General features: G+C 23.8%; 1 protein-coding gene across 4 annotated transcripts in view; it reads right to left on the bottom strand.

The window, feature by feature from the left end:
- The window catches only part of LOC129613271 (uncharacterized), a 37,283-nt gene that overhangs the window by 4,838 nt on the left and 13,222 nt on the right, over positions 1–19,223 (bottom strand). The window contains exon 3 of one of the 4 annotated variants that reach the window (XM_055527263.1): positions 381–2,104. The exons of 1 other annotated variant lie outside the window; for it this stretch is intronic. In XM_055527263.1, the coding sequence (XP_055383238.1) occupies positions 1,110–2,104 (995 nt within the window). In that variant the 3' untranslated portion in view covers positions 381–1,109. Of the gene's footprint in view, positions 1–380; positions 2,105–4,936; positions 6,114–6,410; positions 7,790–19,223 lie in introns of those variants that run through there. 2 more of the 4 variants (XM_055527262.1, XM_055527261.1) reach the window with 2 other exon arrangements.

The raw sequence follows: 19,223 nt of genomic DNA, 5'->3' as shown, positions 1-19,223 counted from the left end.
ACTTTTGTTTCAGCATTACGATAATATTCTAATAATTGTAAAATATTTTCATATTTTGGTAATTTTTGACGATTTTCTTCACTTAATTTTAAATATATTTTATTATAAATCTTTTCAATAGGAGTTTTTCTTTCATTTAAAACATAATTTTTCATTAAATTAATTGCATTAATTATTTCAATATTTTTAATATCAGCCGGATGATTATGATTTTTAATTTTATTAGTCTTTTTCAAATAATGTTTACCATCTTTAATATAGGTTTGTATGAACGCTGAACAATTGAAAGTATCGTTACCACGTTCTGTGCAACGCCATTTACGATGTTTAGTTGTGATTGCTTCTCTCTCATAAACAAAACCTGGAATTTTTGTTTTTTTTTTTACATTTTGTATGTAAATTGAATTAATTATATGTGTGTGTAGAACGTTTTCAAAAGTTTTCTGAAATATTAATTTTTAAAATAAATTTTTCTTCACATTGGTGTGGAGTTCACATTGTGATTGAGTTTCTACGGCATTATGGTTCAAACATAATTTCGGTTTGAATTCAAAAACCACATAAAACTTACTCATGTTTATATTTTTGTAAAAATCTCTAATACAAGAGACATCAATTATTTGTCTTTTATATTTGAAATTATTTGATAATTTTAAATTAAGTTTATATGTCAAACAAGATCCTTTTTATTTATTTCGAAAATTTTCAAGTTAATTAATCTATAAATAGATTTCTGGTCATACGACTTTCTTATAAAAATTTATGCCTTTTTAAATTGAAAAATAATAATTACAATTAGTTGGTTACAAAAAAAGGAAAGAAAATCTTTAGGTTTTACTAAAAATCAAACTTGTTAGGCTATATGTAAACTCTACATTATAATCTTGTAGTCAAACGAACAGACAAAAGTTATTCTGCTTTACTTTTTTAATAATATTTTAATTATTTAACATCATTTTTAATTAGTTCCAATCCAGTTAGCTCTATAATATTAGAAATGTAGTCAGTAATATTCTATTTTAATTTAAATTACATATTACATCATTTAAAATTACATATTATATCAGACTGTTTAATTAAATATTTTTTTATTAAATATTTTAACTTATTTAAGAATTGTTACCGGCGTCCTTGTACTTTGGAAAATCTTTTTTTGATCTTATATCTTTTCCCACTTTCGCATTATTTTTCGCAATTTTCGCAGCTCTCGTTTTAACACTATTTAATGATTTTAAAATATTTTTCCTTTTTGGCATCTTTAATAAAATATCTGATGATAATAATGGTATTACATCATTATAAACTTGCAATGGTGTCTCCAATGTTGATCTAATACGATCTCGCATACGTTGTAAAATACTTTCAACAACATCCAATTTTCTTACAAAATTTGGACGAGTTTTTTTACGAATAAGACGTAATGCACGTGTTGTTACATCTTTTTTTGGTATTTTACTACGAATATCATATGGTAGATCTTTTACTAAATTATCAAAAATTTTTGCTATACTTTCATCTGTTTGTTTTGCTCTCTCTTTCATTTTCATCATAACTTCTGTTATTTCAGGGGGATCTGTATCATGTGGTGCAAGATGATTATGTGGTCTTGTACTTTTTAAGTAATGTTTACCATTTTTTTCAGTTGTAATTGCATTACCACGGCATACAACAACGCCGTTTTTCCTTGGACATACCCAAAAAATTGAATTTAATTTTACATTTTTTCTTACTAAAAGAAAACCATTTAAATTTAATTTTGTTGCACCTTTATGATTAACATTAATTTCAACCTCACTTCCTGGTTCAACAAATGGATCATGAATATGATCAGATAATATATTAGTCGTTTTCAATTCATTATTTTGTTCACTTCCAGTTATTTTTTGGGTTTGTCTCCTTTTTAAATTTCGTATATAATTTAAATAACGTCTTACTCTTTTTTTATTAGGTGGATGATTATGATTATTAACTTCTTTTAAGTAATGTTTACCATCCTTTCTATAAGTTTTAGCATAACCATTACAATTCCAGTTACCCCTTTTCTTGTCCATGCAGATCCATACAAGTAAGTCATTTTCACAACTATCACGAACATAAAAATATCCTGGAAAACGTATTTGTTTTTTTTTATTTTTTATATTTTCAAAACTATTGTAAATAAAATTGCATAGAATATTTATTTTTTTAACTATTCAGACGTTTTCAAAAAGAAATTTTCCTCTCTAATCGCTATTTCAAATATCGATAAAATCCAAAAATTGTTCGATCACCAATCGATTATGTTGTACTTTCATTATACAATAGAAAATTTAACAATTCCTCAGGGTTGTACCCTTAGAAATTAAAATATAGCTTTATATTTAAATAGTTTTAACTACTTTATGGTTTTTTTTTTAAATTCACGTAGTAATTTTACAATTTAAAATGACAATCTTTTAAAATATACGCTTACATCTTCTTCCAGCGCTGGATAAGTGGAAAATACGTGTGTAAAATGCAAAATATGTTTTAAATTCAATTCAAATCTGTTTTAAGTGGTCATTTACAGAAACCGCAAATTCTTTAACGTCAAAATTTTGTTTTCAGTCTGCAAACTGTCTGACGTATAAAACTTTCACGGACAGAAATGTAGTAAACTTTTTACCCGTAATTGACTTTGAATTTTGATCATCCGTAAGTGTCAAAACAAAAAAAAAAATTTTTTTAGATTTAAAATAATTTTATACTTACATATTAAAAATTAACAAAAAAAATATTTTTTATATTATTTTTAACGTAATGATAGTCACTCAATACATCAAATTTATTTACTGAATTACTACGTCAGACTGTCTGCATGTAAAAAAAAAATCTACAATTTTGACGCTTAATTGACTTTTTTTAAACATTTAAGAATTTAAACTTTGAATGAAAGTAAAAACGCAGTAGAGTATTCGTAAACTCAGACAACTCAGATTTTGTAAAATTTCACGTTTAAGAATTTATTAAAAGCCTGATTATCAGGAATTTATAAGGGATTGTAGACTTATTTGCGAATTGTGAAAATATTTTTGCATTTTTCTTAAGAATCGTAGCCAATTAAATATTTTTTTAAATTTCTTTTTACCTTTATTGTGTAAGTAAAAGTTTTATTTTCTTATATACTAACTAAATGTGATTATGGAAAGTGATTACTTATAACATAAATTTTATAGTACAGTATGAAATTAAATTAATTATTTAACAACTGCAAATTTTATATTTAAAATTTTAATTTAACATAATCGTTTTAATTACATATTTTCTGTTTTACTAGTCGAAGGAAAATTTTTTACAATTTTCATATTTAAATTATCTTTTTCATTATTATTATCATTTTCTTTAATATTATTTAGTGAGGGTTTTATATCAACTAGAGGTGTTTCAATAAAATCTTCACTATCTTTATTATTACGATCTTTTGCTCTTCGTTTACGATTTTTTAATGATTTTAAAACTTTTTCTCTTTTTGGCATCATTGATAAAATATTCGGTGGCACCCATGTTATTTCATCATTGTAAACTGTTGACGGTGTTTCCATTGTCAATGTTATACGATCTTTCATACGTTTTAAAACATCTTCAACTTCCGGTGGTAAAGTATCTTTTGGTTCTATTGCACCAATATCTATTGGACGATATTTCATTCGGAAATGTTTTAATGCACGTTTTGCTAAATCTTTCGTTGGTAATTTACTACGTATTTCATTTGGTAAATTTTTTACAGTATCATCAAAAATTTTTGCTACACTTTCATCTGTTTGTCTTGCTCTCTCTTTCATTCTCATCATAACTTCTGTTACTTCTGGTGGATCTGAATCACATGCAATATGATTATGTGGTTTAGTACTTTTTAAATAATGTTTACCATTTTTTTCAGTTGTAATTGCATTGCCATGACATTTAATTTTACCTTTTTTTCTTTGACATACCCAATAAATTGAATTTAATTTTATATTTTTTCTTACTAAAAGGAAACCATTTAAATTCAATTTTGTTGCCCCTTTATGATTAACATTGATTTCAACTTCAGTTCCAGGTTCTACAAATGGATCATGAATATGATCAATTAATGAATTAATATTATCACTTCTTGATCTTTTCATTGAATTTAATTCTGATAAGCCAGTAAATTCTGCATTTTGTTCGGTTTTTATTCTTTCTGCATTTGCTATTTCAGCTCGTATAGCTTTACGACGATGACGATTTAAAGTGTATACAACAGAATCCCGAAGTGGTAAACAAGCCAATAATTCATTTGAACAATTTGCAGTTTCTTCATCAAATATTTTTGTACAATGAGTTTGTCTATCTGTAATTGCACGCTCCTTCAACCGTTTCATTAAATGACATAAATCTAGCCTAATATTATTAGGCGGATGATTGTGACTTTTAGCTTGTTTTAAATAATGTTTTCCATCATCTTTTTCATAAGTTTGAGCATATCCACGACAATTCCGATGAACACCATTCTTTTTTTCCATACACACCCATATAATTAGGTCTTTGTAAAAACCTTCTCGAACGTATAAATATCCTGAAATACGCGTTTTTTTTTTTTCAAATTATTTCAAATCAAAATTCAAACATTATTTTGTTTTCTAATTTAATCAGACGTTTTCAAAAAGAAAATTTCTTTAATAATCCAAATTAAAAACCAACTTTAATAACAAAAAGAATTAACCACGACAGTACATTTTTACGAAAGCTTTCGTAATATTGGAAAGAAGTAATTCAAAATACTAGCTATTTAAAATATTTTTTCATTGAAGCATGCATCAGAAATTTTATTTGAGCTTAAAAGTAAAACAATTCAACTAATTTAATGACTTTTTTTTTGTTTTAAATAAATTTAATACAAAAATTCATTATAAATTAGATTATGGTTTATCGTCTAGGTGCTTTATATTCAGTGGCATTTTAAATTGTTTCTCTAAGAAGTCGCTTATTTACTAACACTTTCCGTTGACTTAACGATCTTAAGACTTTTGTTCTATTTGGCATCATTTCTAACACATTCGATGGCACCCATTTTATTTCATCATTATAAACTTCTTGTGGGGTTTCCATTGTTGATGAAATACGATCTCTCATACGTTTTAAAACTTGTTCTACTTCTGGTGGATTTGTTTTTTTGGGTTCACTACCACTCTCATCAAATGGACGATATTTGAGACGATAACGTCTTAATATACATTTTGCTAATTCTATTCTTGGTAATTTACTACGTAATTCATCTGGTAAGGTTTTTGCAGTATCATGAAATATTTTTGAAATACTTTCATCTGTCTGTCTTGCTTTCTCTTTCATTTGCTTCATAATTTCTGTTATTTCAGGTGGATCTGTGTCTTTTCCAATATGATTATGAGGTCTTGTACTTCTTAAATAATGTTTACCATTTCGTTCAAATGTTGTTGCAGTTCCTCGACACTTGTTACTATTTTGTCTTTGACATGACCAATTAACGACATGACCTTTAACATTTTTTCTTACCAATAGAAAATTATTTAAATATAATTTTGTTGTACCTTTATGGTTAACATTAACTTCAACTTCAGTACCTGGTTCAATAAATGGATCATGAATATGATCGTTTACTGTATTACTAACATCAATCTGAGGTTTTTCTACAGCTGATATTTTTGATGATATTGGCGAAATATAATCTGAGTGATCATCTTCTTTTTTCATATTTTCTAATTTTAGTTTTTCATCACGAATTGCTTTCCTTCTATAAGAATATAATGTATGTAACACAGAACTACGTGCAGGTAAACATTGTAATACATCTTCTGAATAATTTGCTGTTTCTTCTTTAAATATTAGAGCACATTGAGTTGCCATTTCAGTAAAAGCACGTACTTTCATTCGATTTATAATACGACATGTTTCAAGACGTGTTTCATTAGGTGGATGATTATGACTTCTAGCTTGTTTCAAATAATGTTTCCCATTTTTTTCGTATGTTTGTGCAAAGCCAAAACAATTTTTATATACGCCTAGTTTTCTTTCAACACACACCCATGACATGTGTGTCCGTCTTGAAAGATAACTGGGTGTTCTATTATAAAATGTGTCACGATAATATAAATATCCTGAAAAACGGATTTTTTTTTATAAATTACAAATTGGTACATTATTTTTTTTCTAATTTACACAGACGTTTTCAAAAGAAAATTTTCTTTCATAATAAAAGTTTAAACAAAAGCTCAAACAAAAACCAAAACAGGAGAATTTTCCATGTGGCGGTTTTTAATTAAGAATTCCAAACTTTAAACAAAGCAATCTGTTATTGAAATTAACAAAAATTAGAAGAAAAATAGTAATTGCTAACTAAATTCAATTTAAAACTTCGTATTTTCTAAAAAAAATATTTCTTTTATTGTGCTGTGTTACAAACTACATTACGATTAAAAAATAAAATAATTAAAGTAATTTTATTATAGCATTTTTTTATCATAAATTTTAAACTAAAAATCGGTTTTACTAGTTGATGGCATATCCTGCAATGCCTTTATGCTCGATGGCATATTTTCATTTGCATTTTCATTTAAATTCGTTTTTGTTTCCAATTCCGATTCAGTTTTAATCTTTTTAAATGGTTTAACATCAACTAAAGGCGTTTCAAACTCATCTTTAGGACGTCGTTCTTTCACTGTTCTCTTACGATTTTTTAATGATTTTAAGATTTTTTCTCTTTTGGGCAACATTGCTAGAACATGTGGTGGGACCCAAGTTATCTCATCGTTATAAACTTTTGATGGCGTTTCCATTGTCGATGAAATACGATCTTTCATACGTTTTAGAACTTCTTCAACTTCCGGTGGATTGGTTTTTTTTGGTTCTATTGCACCAATATCTATTGGACGATATTTCATTCGAAAATGTTTTAATGCACGTTTTGCTAAATCTTTTGTCGGTAATTTACTACGTATTTCATTTGGTAAATTTTTTACAGTATCATCAAAAATTTTTGCTACACTTTCATCTGTTTGTCTTGCTCTCTCTTTCATTTTCATCATAACTTCTGTTACTTCTGGTGGATCTAAATCACTTGCAATATGATTATGTGGTCTTGTGCTTTTTAAATAATGTTTCCCATGTTTTTCAATTGTTATTGCATTACCACGACATTTACCACTAACTTTTCTCTGACAAACCCAATAAATTACATCTGCTTTACGATTTTTTCTAACAAGTAGAAAATTATTTAAATTTAATTTTGTAGCACCTTTATGATTAACATTAACTTCAACTTCAGTACCTGGTTCAACAAATGGATCATGAATATGATCAGCAGCAATATTATTAAAATCGATTCGTGATTTTTTTAAAGCTAAAATTTCTGATGATATTGGTGAAATATAATTAGAGTGACCATCTTCGGTTTTCATTTTTTCTAATTTAATTTTTTCAGCACGAATCAATCGTCTTCTATGATTATTTAATGTATGTATTACAGAATCACGTAATGGTAAACATTCTAATACATCCTCTGAATAATTTGCTGTTTCTTCATCAAATATTTGCGTACAATGTGTTTTCATTTCGGTTAGAGCACGTTCTTTCATTCGATTTAGAAGATGGCATATTTCAAGACGTTTTTTATTAGGTAAATGATTATGACTTTTGGCTTTCTTTAAATAATGTTTACCATCTTTCTCGTATGTTTGTGCATAACCGCGGCAACTTTTATATGCACCTAATTTTTTTTCTATACACATCCATGCTTGAATTCCATTATAAAATGCTTCACGACAATATAAATATCCTGAAATTTGTCGATTTTTTTTTTAAATACAAAAGAGTGTAGGGTTGTTTGATTGTTGTTTTTTACGAAAGACGTTTTCAAAAACGAAAATTTTTACAATTAACATTGCTGATCATTTAACATACAGTTCTTTAGAATTATAAAAAAAATTTTTAAATAAACTTCCAATCGTAATGTAATTTTTAAATTACATACATACTTATAATTAAATCGCTATATATGTATGTTGCATATATACATATATTAAAAAAAAATAATTTATTTTATGAGAAAATTAAGTTAAGTATGCATTAACAAAATTTCATTTAATTGATTAGTCTCTTTCTCGTCGATTAATCAAAGAAATTTTATAATAAATTTTATATTTGTCAATTTTTTTATTTAATTATGTAAGTATATTATACATATTTTCAGTAACACGCCCTTTCAACGTAACGGATCAAATCCCAATTGCCAAAACATTAAACAAAATAGCATTCAACGACACTTAAATATTTCGTCAAAAGTTGAAATGCATATATAAAAAGTAAATATATTTTACAAGATTTTCTGAATTTTCACGTTTCTATAACAAAAATTACATTAAAAGGCATTCATGTTAAACGGAAAAAAAACCTTACAAAACAATAATCAAACGCATGACGTTTTTTGATTGTACAAAAAATTTAAGAAAATTGCAATATATTTTTCTTTCTATCAACATTTTATTGAATTTTATTATAGATTTGTACATTTGTAGATTATAGAATCTACAAATTTTATTATAACTATTAAATTAAAAAAATTACTACAGTTCAAATCAAACGTCTACTTCTTAAAAAACTGAAATAGCTAATCAAATAAATTGTGTATTTAAAATGACAAGTTTCACAAACCTAATTGTACACAAAATGTTGTATAAACTAGTTGTACATAAAGTGTTAGCGATTATTGCCATTCTACAATATTTTAATAGAAAATTGAATGTTAATAATATTTTATGTCTAAACAAAATTTTTCTTCAAATATATTGTTGTCATACTAAATACATTCAAAGGTTCACATATCTATTTAAATTCCTGCAATAAGAAGATTTCTTTAAATTGCCGAGGAATAATCGATATCCAAAGGCAAAGAAAAAATTTCGCGAGAAGATATTGGGCAAAAAACTCATGCTCTTATATTTTTTTCTATAAGAAAAATCGCCTTTTTTCTCCCTCGCTCCTAAGCTTTCTTTTTTCACTTGTTAAAGTTACTTGCTGTTTTACAAAATGAAAATTGAATATTTTTTGTTTTGAAGGCATATTATTATGAAAGTCACTGTAAGGCAAGTAAATAATAACAGATTTCTACATTCTCTCTGAATTTCACAGTTTATATCAGTTTAACATTTTAATAATCATGCGGTATTGCATTTCAATAAATATAATGTTAAATCTTGAACTCGGAAAATTATTATTTTATTGAGTTATGTAAGTATGTGTAGGTAACATTAACTTAAAATTACTATATTCATTCTTTAACAAATAAAATATGCAATCATTGCGTTCGATTCATAAAAAAAACATAACAAAGTAAAACAAAAACTAAATAAAAATTTTAAAAATTAATAAATTTCATTTATTTCTTTTGTTAATAAAACGATAAATTATTATGTTCGAAAACTGCAAAAAAAAAAAATAAAAGTATATAAGGCATACATATATTTATGAACATACATACATATATGTAAACTCGTTGAATAATAATTTAATTCATACGTTAAATATGCAATTTATTGTATGATGAGCTATTTAATACAATTGAACTAACATGTTCCTAAACCAAACACTTTCGAATACAAATTTCTTACTACAGTAACGTTGCATCTTTTAAAAAAGAGATGCTACTTTTGTTGTAGTTTCAATTTCTTTAATTTTAGTTCAAATTATAAGTCGTAACTGAAATTATAAGTCGGCGTACCTAGAGCAAAAACCAAATTTTAAAAAAGTTTTACAATTTTAGATAATGCTAAAGGTATGAATTAACTGAAATAAATCAAAAACGGCACAGATCTAATGTCGAACATTTTCTAAGAAAATTATTGTTTTAAACAATTGCAAAAACCTCACTTTTTCTAATATAAACATAAAAAAAAGGAATAAAAGTCCAAACAGAATATAACAGTACTACTCGTATAATAGTATATAAAATACAAAAACATTCAAAAATTATCTATGAATTAAAATAAGTGTACGACTATAAAGTCACACTCTTCTCAAAATAAACTCCAATCAAATCCAAACGTTCCTAACCTTTAAAAATATATAAGCCAAAATATCCTAACTAAATAAAATATTTAGACTTAGTATTTGAAAGTAAATTATTAAAATAAAAATTAATCATTTACACAAAAAAAAATTTAAATTTTGAAAATTCATAATTAAATCTACTACATTTATTTTAAATCATCATTTTGAGCAAATTTTTTTTTTATTTTTCGTTTTTGCCATTTTAATTTTTCGAGAATTTTTTCACGTTTTGGCATTACTGCTAAAATATGTTCGGGAACGTTAAGAATTTCTTCATTATAAACTTTTCCAACTCCTTCAAATGTTTGAATAATACGATTTCTCATACGTTGTAAGATTTCTTCAACTTCTCCCGAATAATTAAGTTTTTTTTTTACAATTATTGAATTTTTTTCCAATGAATGATATTTTGAACGGTATCGTTGTAATATACGTATAGTAGCTTCCCTTTTTGGTAATTTATTTAATTGATTTTTTGGTAAATTATTAATTATATTATCATAAATTTTTGTACAACTTTCATCACTTATACATACTTGATCTTTCATTTTATTTATTAATTCTGTATGTTGTGAGGTTTCAATACACGTTTCATTTGATGCAATATGATTATGTGGTTTTGTATTTTTTAATATATGTTTACCATTTTTTTCTTCTTCTGTTACAGCACTACCTAAACATTTTTCGGTACGATGTTTTTGACATGCCCAATATGTATTATTAAATTTTTTTGATCTTTTAACAAATATATAACCATTTAAATTTAATCTTTTAACACCCTTATGGGTTATTATAATTTCAGTCTCTTTACCAGTTTCTACAAATGGATAATGAATGTGATCTTCTTTTATACGAATATTATTTGCTTGTTTTTCATCATTTTCAAAAATTAACAAATTCTTTGAATCATTTGAAGATTTCATTAATTTTAATTTTTCATTATGCAATGATCTACGACGATATCGAGTTAATGAACCAATTACAGAATCTCTTAATGGTAAACAATTTAATAAATCAGTTGAACAATTGGCTATTTCTTCGTTAAATATTTGTGTACAAGGAATTTTAAGATCACGTAAAGAACGATCTTTCATACGATTCATTAATTTAAATAATTCTATACGATATTTATTTGGTGGATGATTATGATTCTTAGCTTTTTTTAAATAATGTTTAGAATTTTTTTCATATGTTTGTGCATAACCTGTACAATTTGGATGAACTCCACTTTTACGTTCAATACATATCCATATTTGTATACTTTTATAAAATGTATCACGACAATATAAATATCCTGAAATTCATATTTTTTCTCTTAAATCCTTAAATTAGATTTTTAACAATGATAATTTATTTTTGTTAAATTATGCACGTATACAGACGTTTTCAAAACTGAAAATTTAATAACATACATTGATATTTTTGAATAATTTGATTCATTGAATAACATTGATATTTTTTTTTATTATTTAAAATATTAATTTATTTATTAAAAATTCAATTAGTGTTTGAAAAATATCTCAACTTCTAGATTTTATAGCAAAAGTAGCTAGATTTAATGGTAGTATATGTATAACAGCGCATCATGATAACATTTTTAAGTATCCCTTACTTCCATTATGCTGTAATACCACCTTTCAAACAAAATTCAACTTAAGTATTAATTACAGATTCAAATTATTCTTTTCAAAATGGATTTATAAAATTTTAATCTATTCATATTTCAAGTTTTTATAAGACAAAAAAATAAATAAGTCACATACATACTTAAAATATATTCTCACAAATTCGATTAAAATAAATTTATAATTGTGCATCGGAAGCCTCGACACTATTTTTCTTTCTAAGCATGATGTTCCATGCACTTATATATATTTCGCATAATACTTTCACCTCTACAGCAATATTTTTTTTCTAATTTAAATTCCTTGTCTTGGAATTTTTGATAATTTCGGAAGACATTATTTTTGAGAATGGAATTGTTTGGATTTATTGTAACAATTTATATTAACGCTATTATAAATATTTGCTGACTACAAACTATTGATTATTATAAATACATATTTATGATGAATATTTAGCGAGCTGGTTGATATACTAATACAATGTTACTGTACTTTTTTTGAAATATTTTAACTTTGTAATATACCAAATATTTACATATATTTTGTCGTATTTGTCACAATTTGAATTACATGTAATTTTATAAATTTACACGATAAATATTCTAAAACATTTTTTTTTATGAAAATATTCAAATATCATTGAAAACTTTGATATAAATTTCAAATCTTTATCAAATATAAATAGCATTATCATTCTGATATTAATTGCAAATTTAATTTAACTCTAATCAAATTCTTTACTATAAAATCCAAGTGCGTAATGACAGCCAACAAGATTATTATTAACGAAAACCTTAAACAAATAGATTTCATTACGAAACAATTAAGTACAAATACTAAATAATAAAACGAATGCAAGAAGCATATATGTGTAAATTATATAATTCCATTTAATTTACAATATAACCTATATTTAGTCATTTGTTCACCTTTTTTGTGATGCTGCTCATATTCGTGTTTATTTCTACTTTAATGTAAAACTCTATCAACAATCATATTTAAATTTAAGTAAGACCATGTAAATGTGTAAATTTTTTAAAAAATATATAGAAAAATATATATTTTTTTTTTGCTTTTCTTTCTTTTTTGTTAATTTGAAAAATTTTCTCTTTTGAAAACGTCCTAGGAAAATATTAATAAAAAAAACAATATACATAATTAGTTGATAAAAACTTGATAGTAGATTAAATAAATATTTTCCTCTTAAATAATATAGTTCACACAGTTTTCAACATGAATCATACTATTAATATATTTGAAATATATAAGATTATAATTAATTAAACTAACATTTCATTTATTAGATTCACTCTCAACCAAATAGAATAAAATAATCTCGTACTTATTATTAAATGATGTAATTCATATGTTATATGAATTAAAAAAACAAATACTATATCTTTTTTCAAATAAATGTTTAAAGAATCAAGAGTCAAAAGAAAATCAAATACACAAATAAACTACAACTGAAATTGAATGAAATGAATAACAACTTAGAAATTTTAGCATATTAGAATTAAAAACGACTTAGTTATTCTATAAGAAGTAAAATTAAAAATTTAAAATTATTTTTATGAACATTTTTTTTAAAATAAAAATTGTTATTACAACAAATCTTTGAAAATAAGGTAATAAAATAACAATTGGTAAAGGTAATCCACAGTTCATAGAAACTTTTTCATACATAGAATGCCATGGTTTTCGTTAAAACGTACATATATATTATAAAATAAATTAAATATAAAAAAATATAAATATTATAAAACGTATATAAAAATACAATTTTTAACGAATTAATTTAATCTTAAGCTAAATTAAAAATTTTTATTTCAACTCTAAACATCAAATAAAATTCAAAATTAAATAAAATAATTTTTATAATTTACAAATTTTATTAATTTTATATACTGTAAACAAATAAAAAATTTTTAATATTTATGAAAAAAGTATTTAATAACTAGAAAGGAGTCTCTTATTCCTATAATTATTTACAAATCGATATTTAAAAAATAGTAAATCGGTGACAACTTGTTTCGTTAACCACCTCAGTTTTTTGTTTTTTCTATTGTAGCATTACAAATAATTTCCTTCTGTTTACGTTTTCTTTTTCGCCATTCTAAACGAATTTTGTTTTTAATTTCTTCAGGCATATTTTTTATTAATAATTTATTTTTATGATATCTTTCCCTTGCAAGTTTCTTACATTCTTGATATTTCTCCTTATTTGCTTTCAGTCTTTCTCTATATTTTTTTTGTCTTTCTGCACTTGTTAAGGACATGCTTACTAAAAAAAAAAAAAAATCAATTTAAAAACAATTTCCATTATTATTATATGTGAAATAAAAGTGCACGCGGATGTTTGATTTTTATTTGTCAAAGAAAAATGTTGTTTTATTAGAAACGAAACAAAACATATTTTGTGATCTGAATACTTAAGTAATAGTGCAAGTATAAATTTAATTAAATTTATATATATATAAGACCAATTAATTAAAAAATTTATTAAAAGTATCTTATTTCGAGCAAACAACAATTTTTCTTTAGAAATTTTAAATCAAATTGGTAGGTTTTACTATTCGAGAAAGTGTAACTTTTAAAATTTTATTTTAATACCTTCACAAAATAATACTTCATTACTTTTGATCTCTGTATCTCCTGCGATAATAGCACTTTTTTCTTTTTTGTCTTGCTTTCTTTTACGCCACTCCCATCGAGTTAATCCTTTCATTTCATCAGACATATGTTTTACTAATAACTTGTTTTTATGATATCGTTCTCTCGCAAGTTTTTTACTTTCTTCATATTTAATTTTATCTTTCTTTAGTCTTTCCCTATATCGTTTCTGCCTTTCTGCACTTCTCGACAACTTATTTGCTAAAAAAATAAAAGTATATCAAACTAATAAAAAATTAAAAGTAAATAAATTTTTTTAAATGTATTTTTATTATTATAAACTTACTTAACTTACATATTATATATTTTTAACATTGAATTAATAATATAAATGTTAATGATAACACATTAAAAAGAGCTTAATAATATGTAAAAAAAATTCAAAATAGTACGCTTTTCTTATCTTAAAAATAAATGCTGCCAAGGAATCTTTCAGTTTATAAAGAAATGTTATTTTCAAATTACATATGATGTTGTTTATGTAGGCTATAAATTACAAATATATTATTTGTAATTTATAGCATTGATAAAGCCTATAAGTTTTATTACAATTTAGATCTACAAAATTACTAGTTTGGTAAAATTGTTAAGTATTTGAAAAAATTCGTTGAAATCTAAAAATCTGTTTTCATAACCACATAACTGTATATAAATCTAAAATTTAAAACTTTCTTTAGCTATTAATACAAATATGGTGGATTGCATACAAAATAAGGTTGTATTTGCAACCAATGAACAAAATTATATTTCCAATTACGTCATATGCAAAATTTATACATAATATTAATTATAACTACAGACAAATAAGTATTCAAATGAAACCGAAGTGCTCTATTTTCGACAACATACTTAATTAAAGATTTCATACACTTAATAACGCTTACATTTAAAGAAATTATCATTAAATTGCTTATGATTTCACATTTGAAATTCTAAAAATGATCAATACCATTTCTTTTTCAATATTAAATAAACTAACAAAACTTTTAATATTGATATAATATTAAAGCTTTTTAAATGCATATTATCGCTCATTTGCTGCAAAATTAATATAATTCAAAAAAATATGATTTCTCTAGCTTCTTTGTTGCTTATAATAAATTATAAATAAAAATGTTATAAAGAGAAAAATATATTAATTCCAATAATTTAAAATTCCTATTTCTCAAATGAACAAATTTTGAATTATGCCATTGTTGCAGCAAACGAGTCATATGTATGTATGTTTTTGTTTTTCGAAAGAATTTCCGATTTTACTTATCTCTTAAAAATACTTAAACTTATAAGGAAATTCCAATATAATTAGGGAAAATATGTTATAAAAGAATAATAGATATTTATTGATATTGCGAAAAATTTCAAGATACAAACATTTTTTTTTGTTTTTTGATTACTTTATAATTGGCTTTCTCTAATTTTGAAGTGCCTCCACATAATATAAAAATATATTATTAAAATTTAAAACAAAATAAAATTAGGATGTATTTAATATGAATTTATGATTAATAAATGTACTTATTTACTATGATTTTCATTTATGTATATTTTTAATAAAATTTCCATAAATAAATAAGTAACTTAATACATAAGTTAACAAAAATTAAATCTCTAATGTAAGAGGAACATATAAATGATTTTAATTAAAACTGAAGATCACGTTTAAGTTAAAAGTAAAGTAATATGAAATACAAGATATTATAATTATGTTTTAATCTTTACTTAAAATTAATATCTTACAAGTTTGGCGTTAAAATACTGAACTTATTCTAATTTAAAAAAAAAAAATACAAATACAATTAAATTTTATTATTATGCTATATATATCGAAAAATCATAACTTATAAACTATCAAACAAAAACAAAATATAATTGAGCTAATTTAACAATTTTAAACTGCGGTTCGTTAATATTTTATTACGATACATATAAAAGACATAAATATAAAAATATGAGAAGTCATAAATTTTCTGGTACTTTTTTTTTACTTTAATTTCTTTAACTAGTACTAATAATAATTATGATACTCAAAATTAAATTTGCTTAATAATTAAAAGCATTATTAAACTATAAATTTAAAATAAAAATAAATTATACTCTTATTTAGTTATTTTTAGATAATTTTTAATACTTTTGAAAAATAAAGTTGCATTCACTTTGAAAACAGTTGCCAACATTATATTTTGCTTACTACTTTAGAAGTATGTTCTTAAGATTAATGCAACCAAAACATTGTATTAAATAAGTTAAAAAAAATTCCCCCATCCGCTTTCCATTTTAAATAGATATCTTTCTTTCCAAAATATTTTTTCTCTTAATTTTTGCGATTATTATTCGAATACGCAATACATCCCAATTCTTTTCACTGTTTTTCCATAGTAATAAAGATTTTCCTATATATTTTCTTAAATTTCTTTCCATTTTTGCTTTTCCCACGCAAAGTTTCCATGTCGTTCTTTATTCTTCCTCACATAAAATCTCAAGTTTAATTTTTGGAGGATTTTTAAATAAAAAATTCGTGCATGGGTTTAATTTTTTTTTTCTTTATTTAACTTTAATTTTCTGTGCTACAATTATCTGAAACAATAATTGGTGATGCAGTAATAGATAGTACAGTAGAAATTGGTTTTATCGTAGATTTATGCTCCATATTTTCTGTAAAAAAATTTGCGTTTATTAAAAATTTATTTTAAATAAAATTTTAAATGTTTTTAAAACTAAACAAAAAGATTCTATGGCCAATGTAATAAAAATAATATGCACAAAAAATGCATTAACCCTTTCCTTATTATACACATATTATGTTTTTATAACTTTGACCATTTTATAAATTAAACGAATTTAAAAAAATTCAAATATAAAACTAATTTATCAAAATAAAGTTACCTATATTTTTTGGTTTCTCAGAAACAAATTTTTTATCCGATTTCGGTGCTGCTCTTCTTGGTCTACTAGCATCTTTACATTTTTTTAATGCTTTTTTCATTATATCTTCAATACATCTAGCAGTTAAGCTAATTTTTAATGTTGATGTAAGCGATTGTTGAATTATTTTAAAAGTAACTGTATTTCCAACAGCAAAATTTACATCAAATCCTCTCCAGCATAATGATCTGAGTAAAGATTTTGTAAAAAGATTTTTTAAAATTATTTTTGCAAAAATTTCTACTTTCAAGTATTCATTCACAACGCTACTAGTATTAACAGTACCAGTTTTAACAATATTTGAAACAATTTCCGAAAATTCTGCTTGTTTATCGTTACTTGATGACAATTCATTTTCAAATGCTTTTAATTCTTCTATAGATTTTAAATTAGTAAATATACGACCTATTTTTTTTATTTTTTCTACAGGTTTTTCAGGAGTTTTAGATTGTAATTTTTGTACTTCACCTGTAAGAATCGTAATTGATTCACTTAAAAAATTTACTTTATCTGTAAGTTGTTTTAGATTTTGAAGAATTTGTTTTTCAAATGGAAAAGCTGGAACTGATTGTAAATTTTGTATTTTATTTGAATTTGATGATGATGTTGGCAACTTATGATGTGTTATAAATGTATTATCTGATGTATATAAGTTTTTTTGAAAGATTTCTTCTGATATCTGTGATATTGGTGACTCTGATATGGTTTGATTTTCGATAGCAAATACTTGATCATACCAGCCGATATCACCTGAAACCATTCAACTTTTAAAACACTTATTCTATTTGTACGAGTATTTGTTTGATTTTTTTTTTTTTAACTATCGAAAAATTTACATAAAATATTTTAAATTTGCATTCTTTACAAAAGCAATATGGTATAACATAAATTTTTCTTCATCACACAAAATTTTTTTTAGATCACCATACTTTTGTAACATGCGTGTTTTTGAATTTAAACGAAAATAACAATAATCAAAAAAATTCTCATTATATGAATTCATCTTGAAATATATATTTATATCCTTATATTTAAAATTATACATAAAAAATAACTTAAAAAAATTTCATCAAGAATTTTGATCAAATTTTTTAGATAATACGCCAAAGTGTACTTTTTAAATAATATAATTATTTTATAACTTCCATGTTTCACTTCTACAAATAAGACAATTCTAATTTAGTTTACAAAAATACTTCTAACTTAAATTTAATTAAAGTAAAAGTAACAAATGATAAAGCCGAAATTTTTTATTTGAATTTGGTTTGGGCCTTTTTATAGAAAGTCTTTTAAAATATCTATTTTTACAGGCTTTAAAAAGTGGAATAGCTGTTTCATAATCGGATTCAATATTCTATAATTGAAGTAAAAGAAATTACAAATAAAATTAATTAAAGAAAATTATTGAGATTTACTTGAAAAGAGTTAATTAATATTTTGAAAATTTCGAAATGCATTTTTTCCTTGAAGTCCTTTATAATTAAAATCTAATAATAATTTTTCATTAACAAGTTTAGTTAAATTTTTTGTTATTACACCACTAGAAACTAGTTTTGTTACAATTTCAACCTAAAATTATTGATAATTCATTGATGATTTTATTATAAAATAAATAGTTTTAAAAAAATTAAATATTACAAGTAATTGCAAGACAAAAGACCTACGTTTCATATAGCGAAAAAATGATTCATATTTTAATTTAAATCGATTATAATAAAAAATGTTATTTAAGTAGCAAAAAAGTCTCTTCCAAAAAAAAATTCATCCTTGATTAAATGCTCCTGATACACTCCATTGAATGAGAATTTAAGAACAAGCATACAAATTTTATCATCATATTTTTTTTATAATAAAGGGTCTTTTAAAAGTCGCGCCTAGATGTTGTTTTAATTTATTAAAACTTATAATTCGTTATATGTGAAAAATTAGATCATTTAAATGTCT

This window comes from Condylostylus longicornis, unplaced genomic scaffold, assembly GCF_029603195.1.
Source record: "Condylostylus longicornis isolate FDR11 unplaced genomic scaffold, ASM2960319v2 ptg000081l, whole genome shotgun sequence".
Lineage (NCBI taxonomy): Eukaryota > Metazoa > Arthropoda > Insecta > Diptera > Dolichopodidae > Condylostylus > Condylostylus longicornis.
The sequence above is the reverse complement of the archived record's forward strand: the minus strand, read 5'-3'. Positions and strand labels throughout refer to the sequence as shown.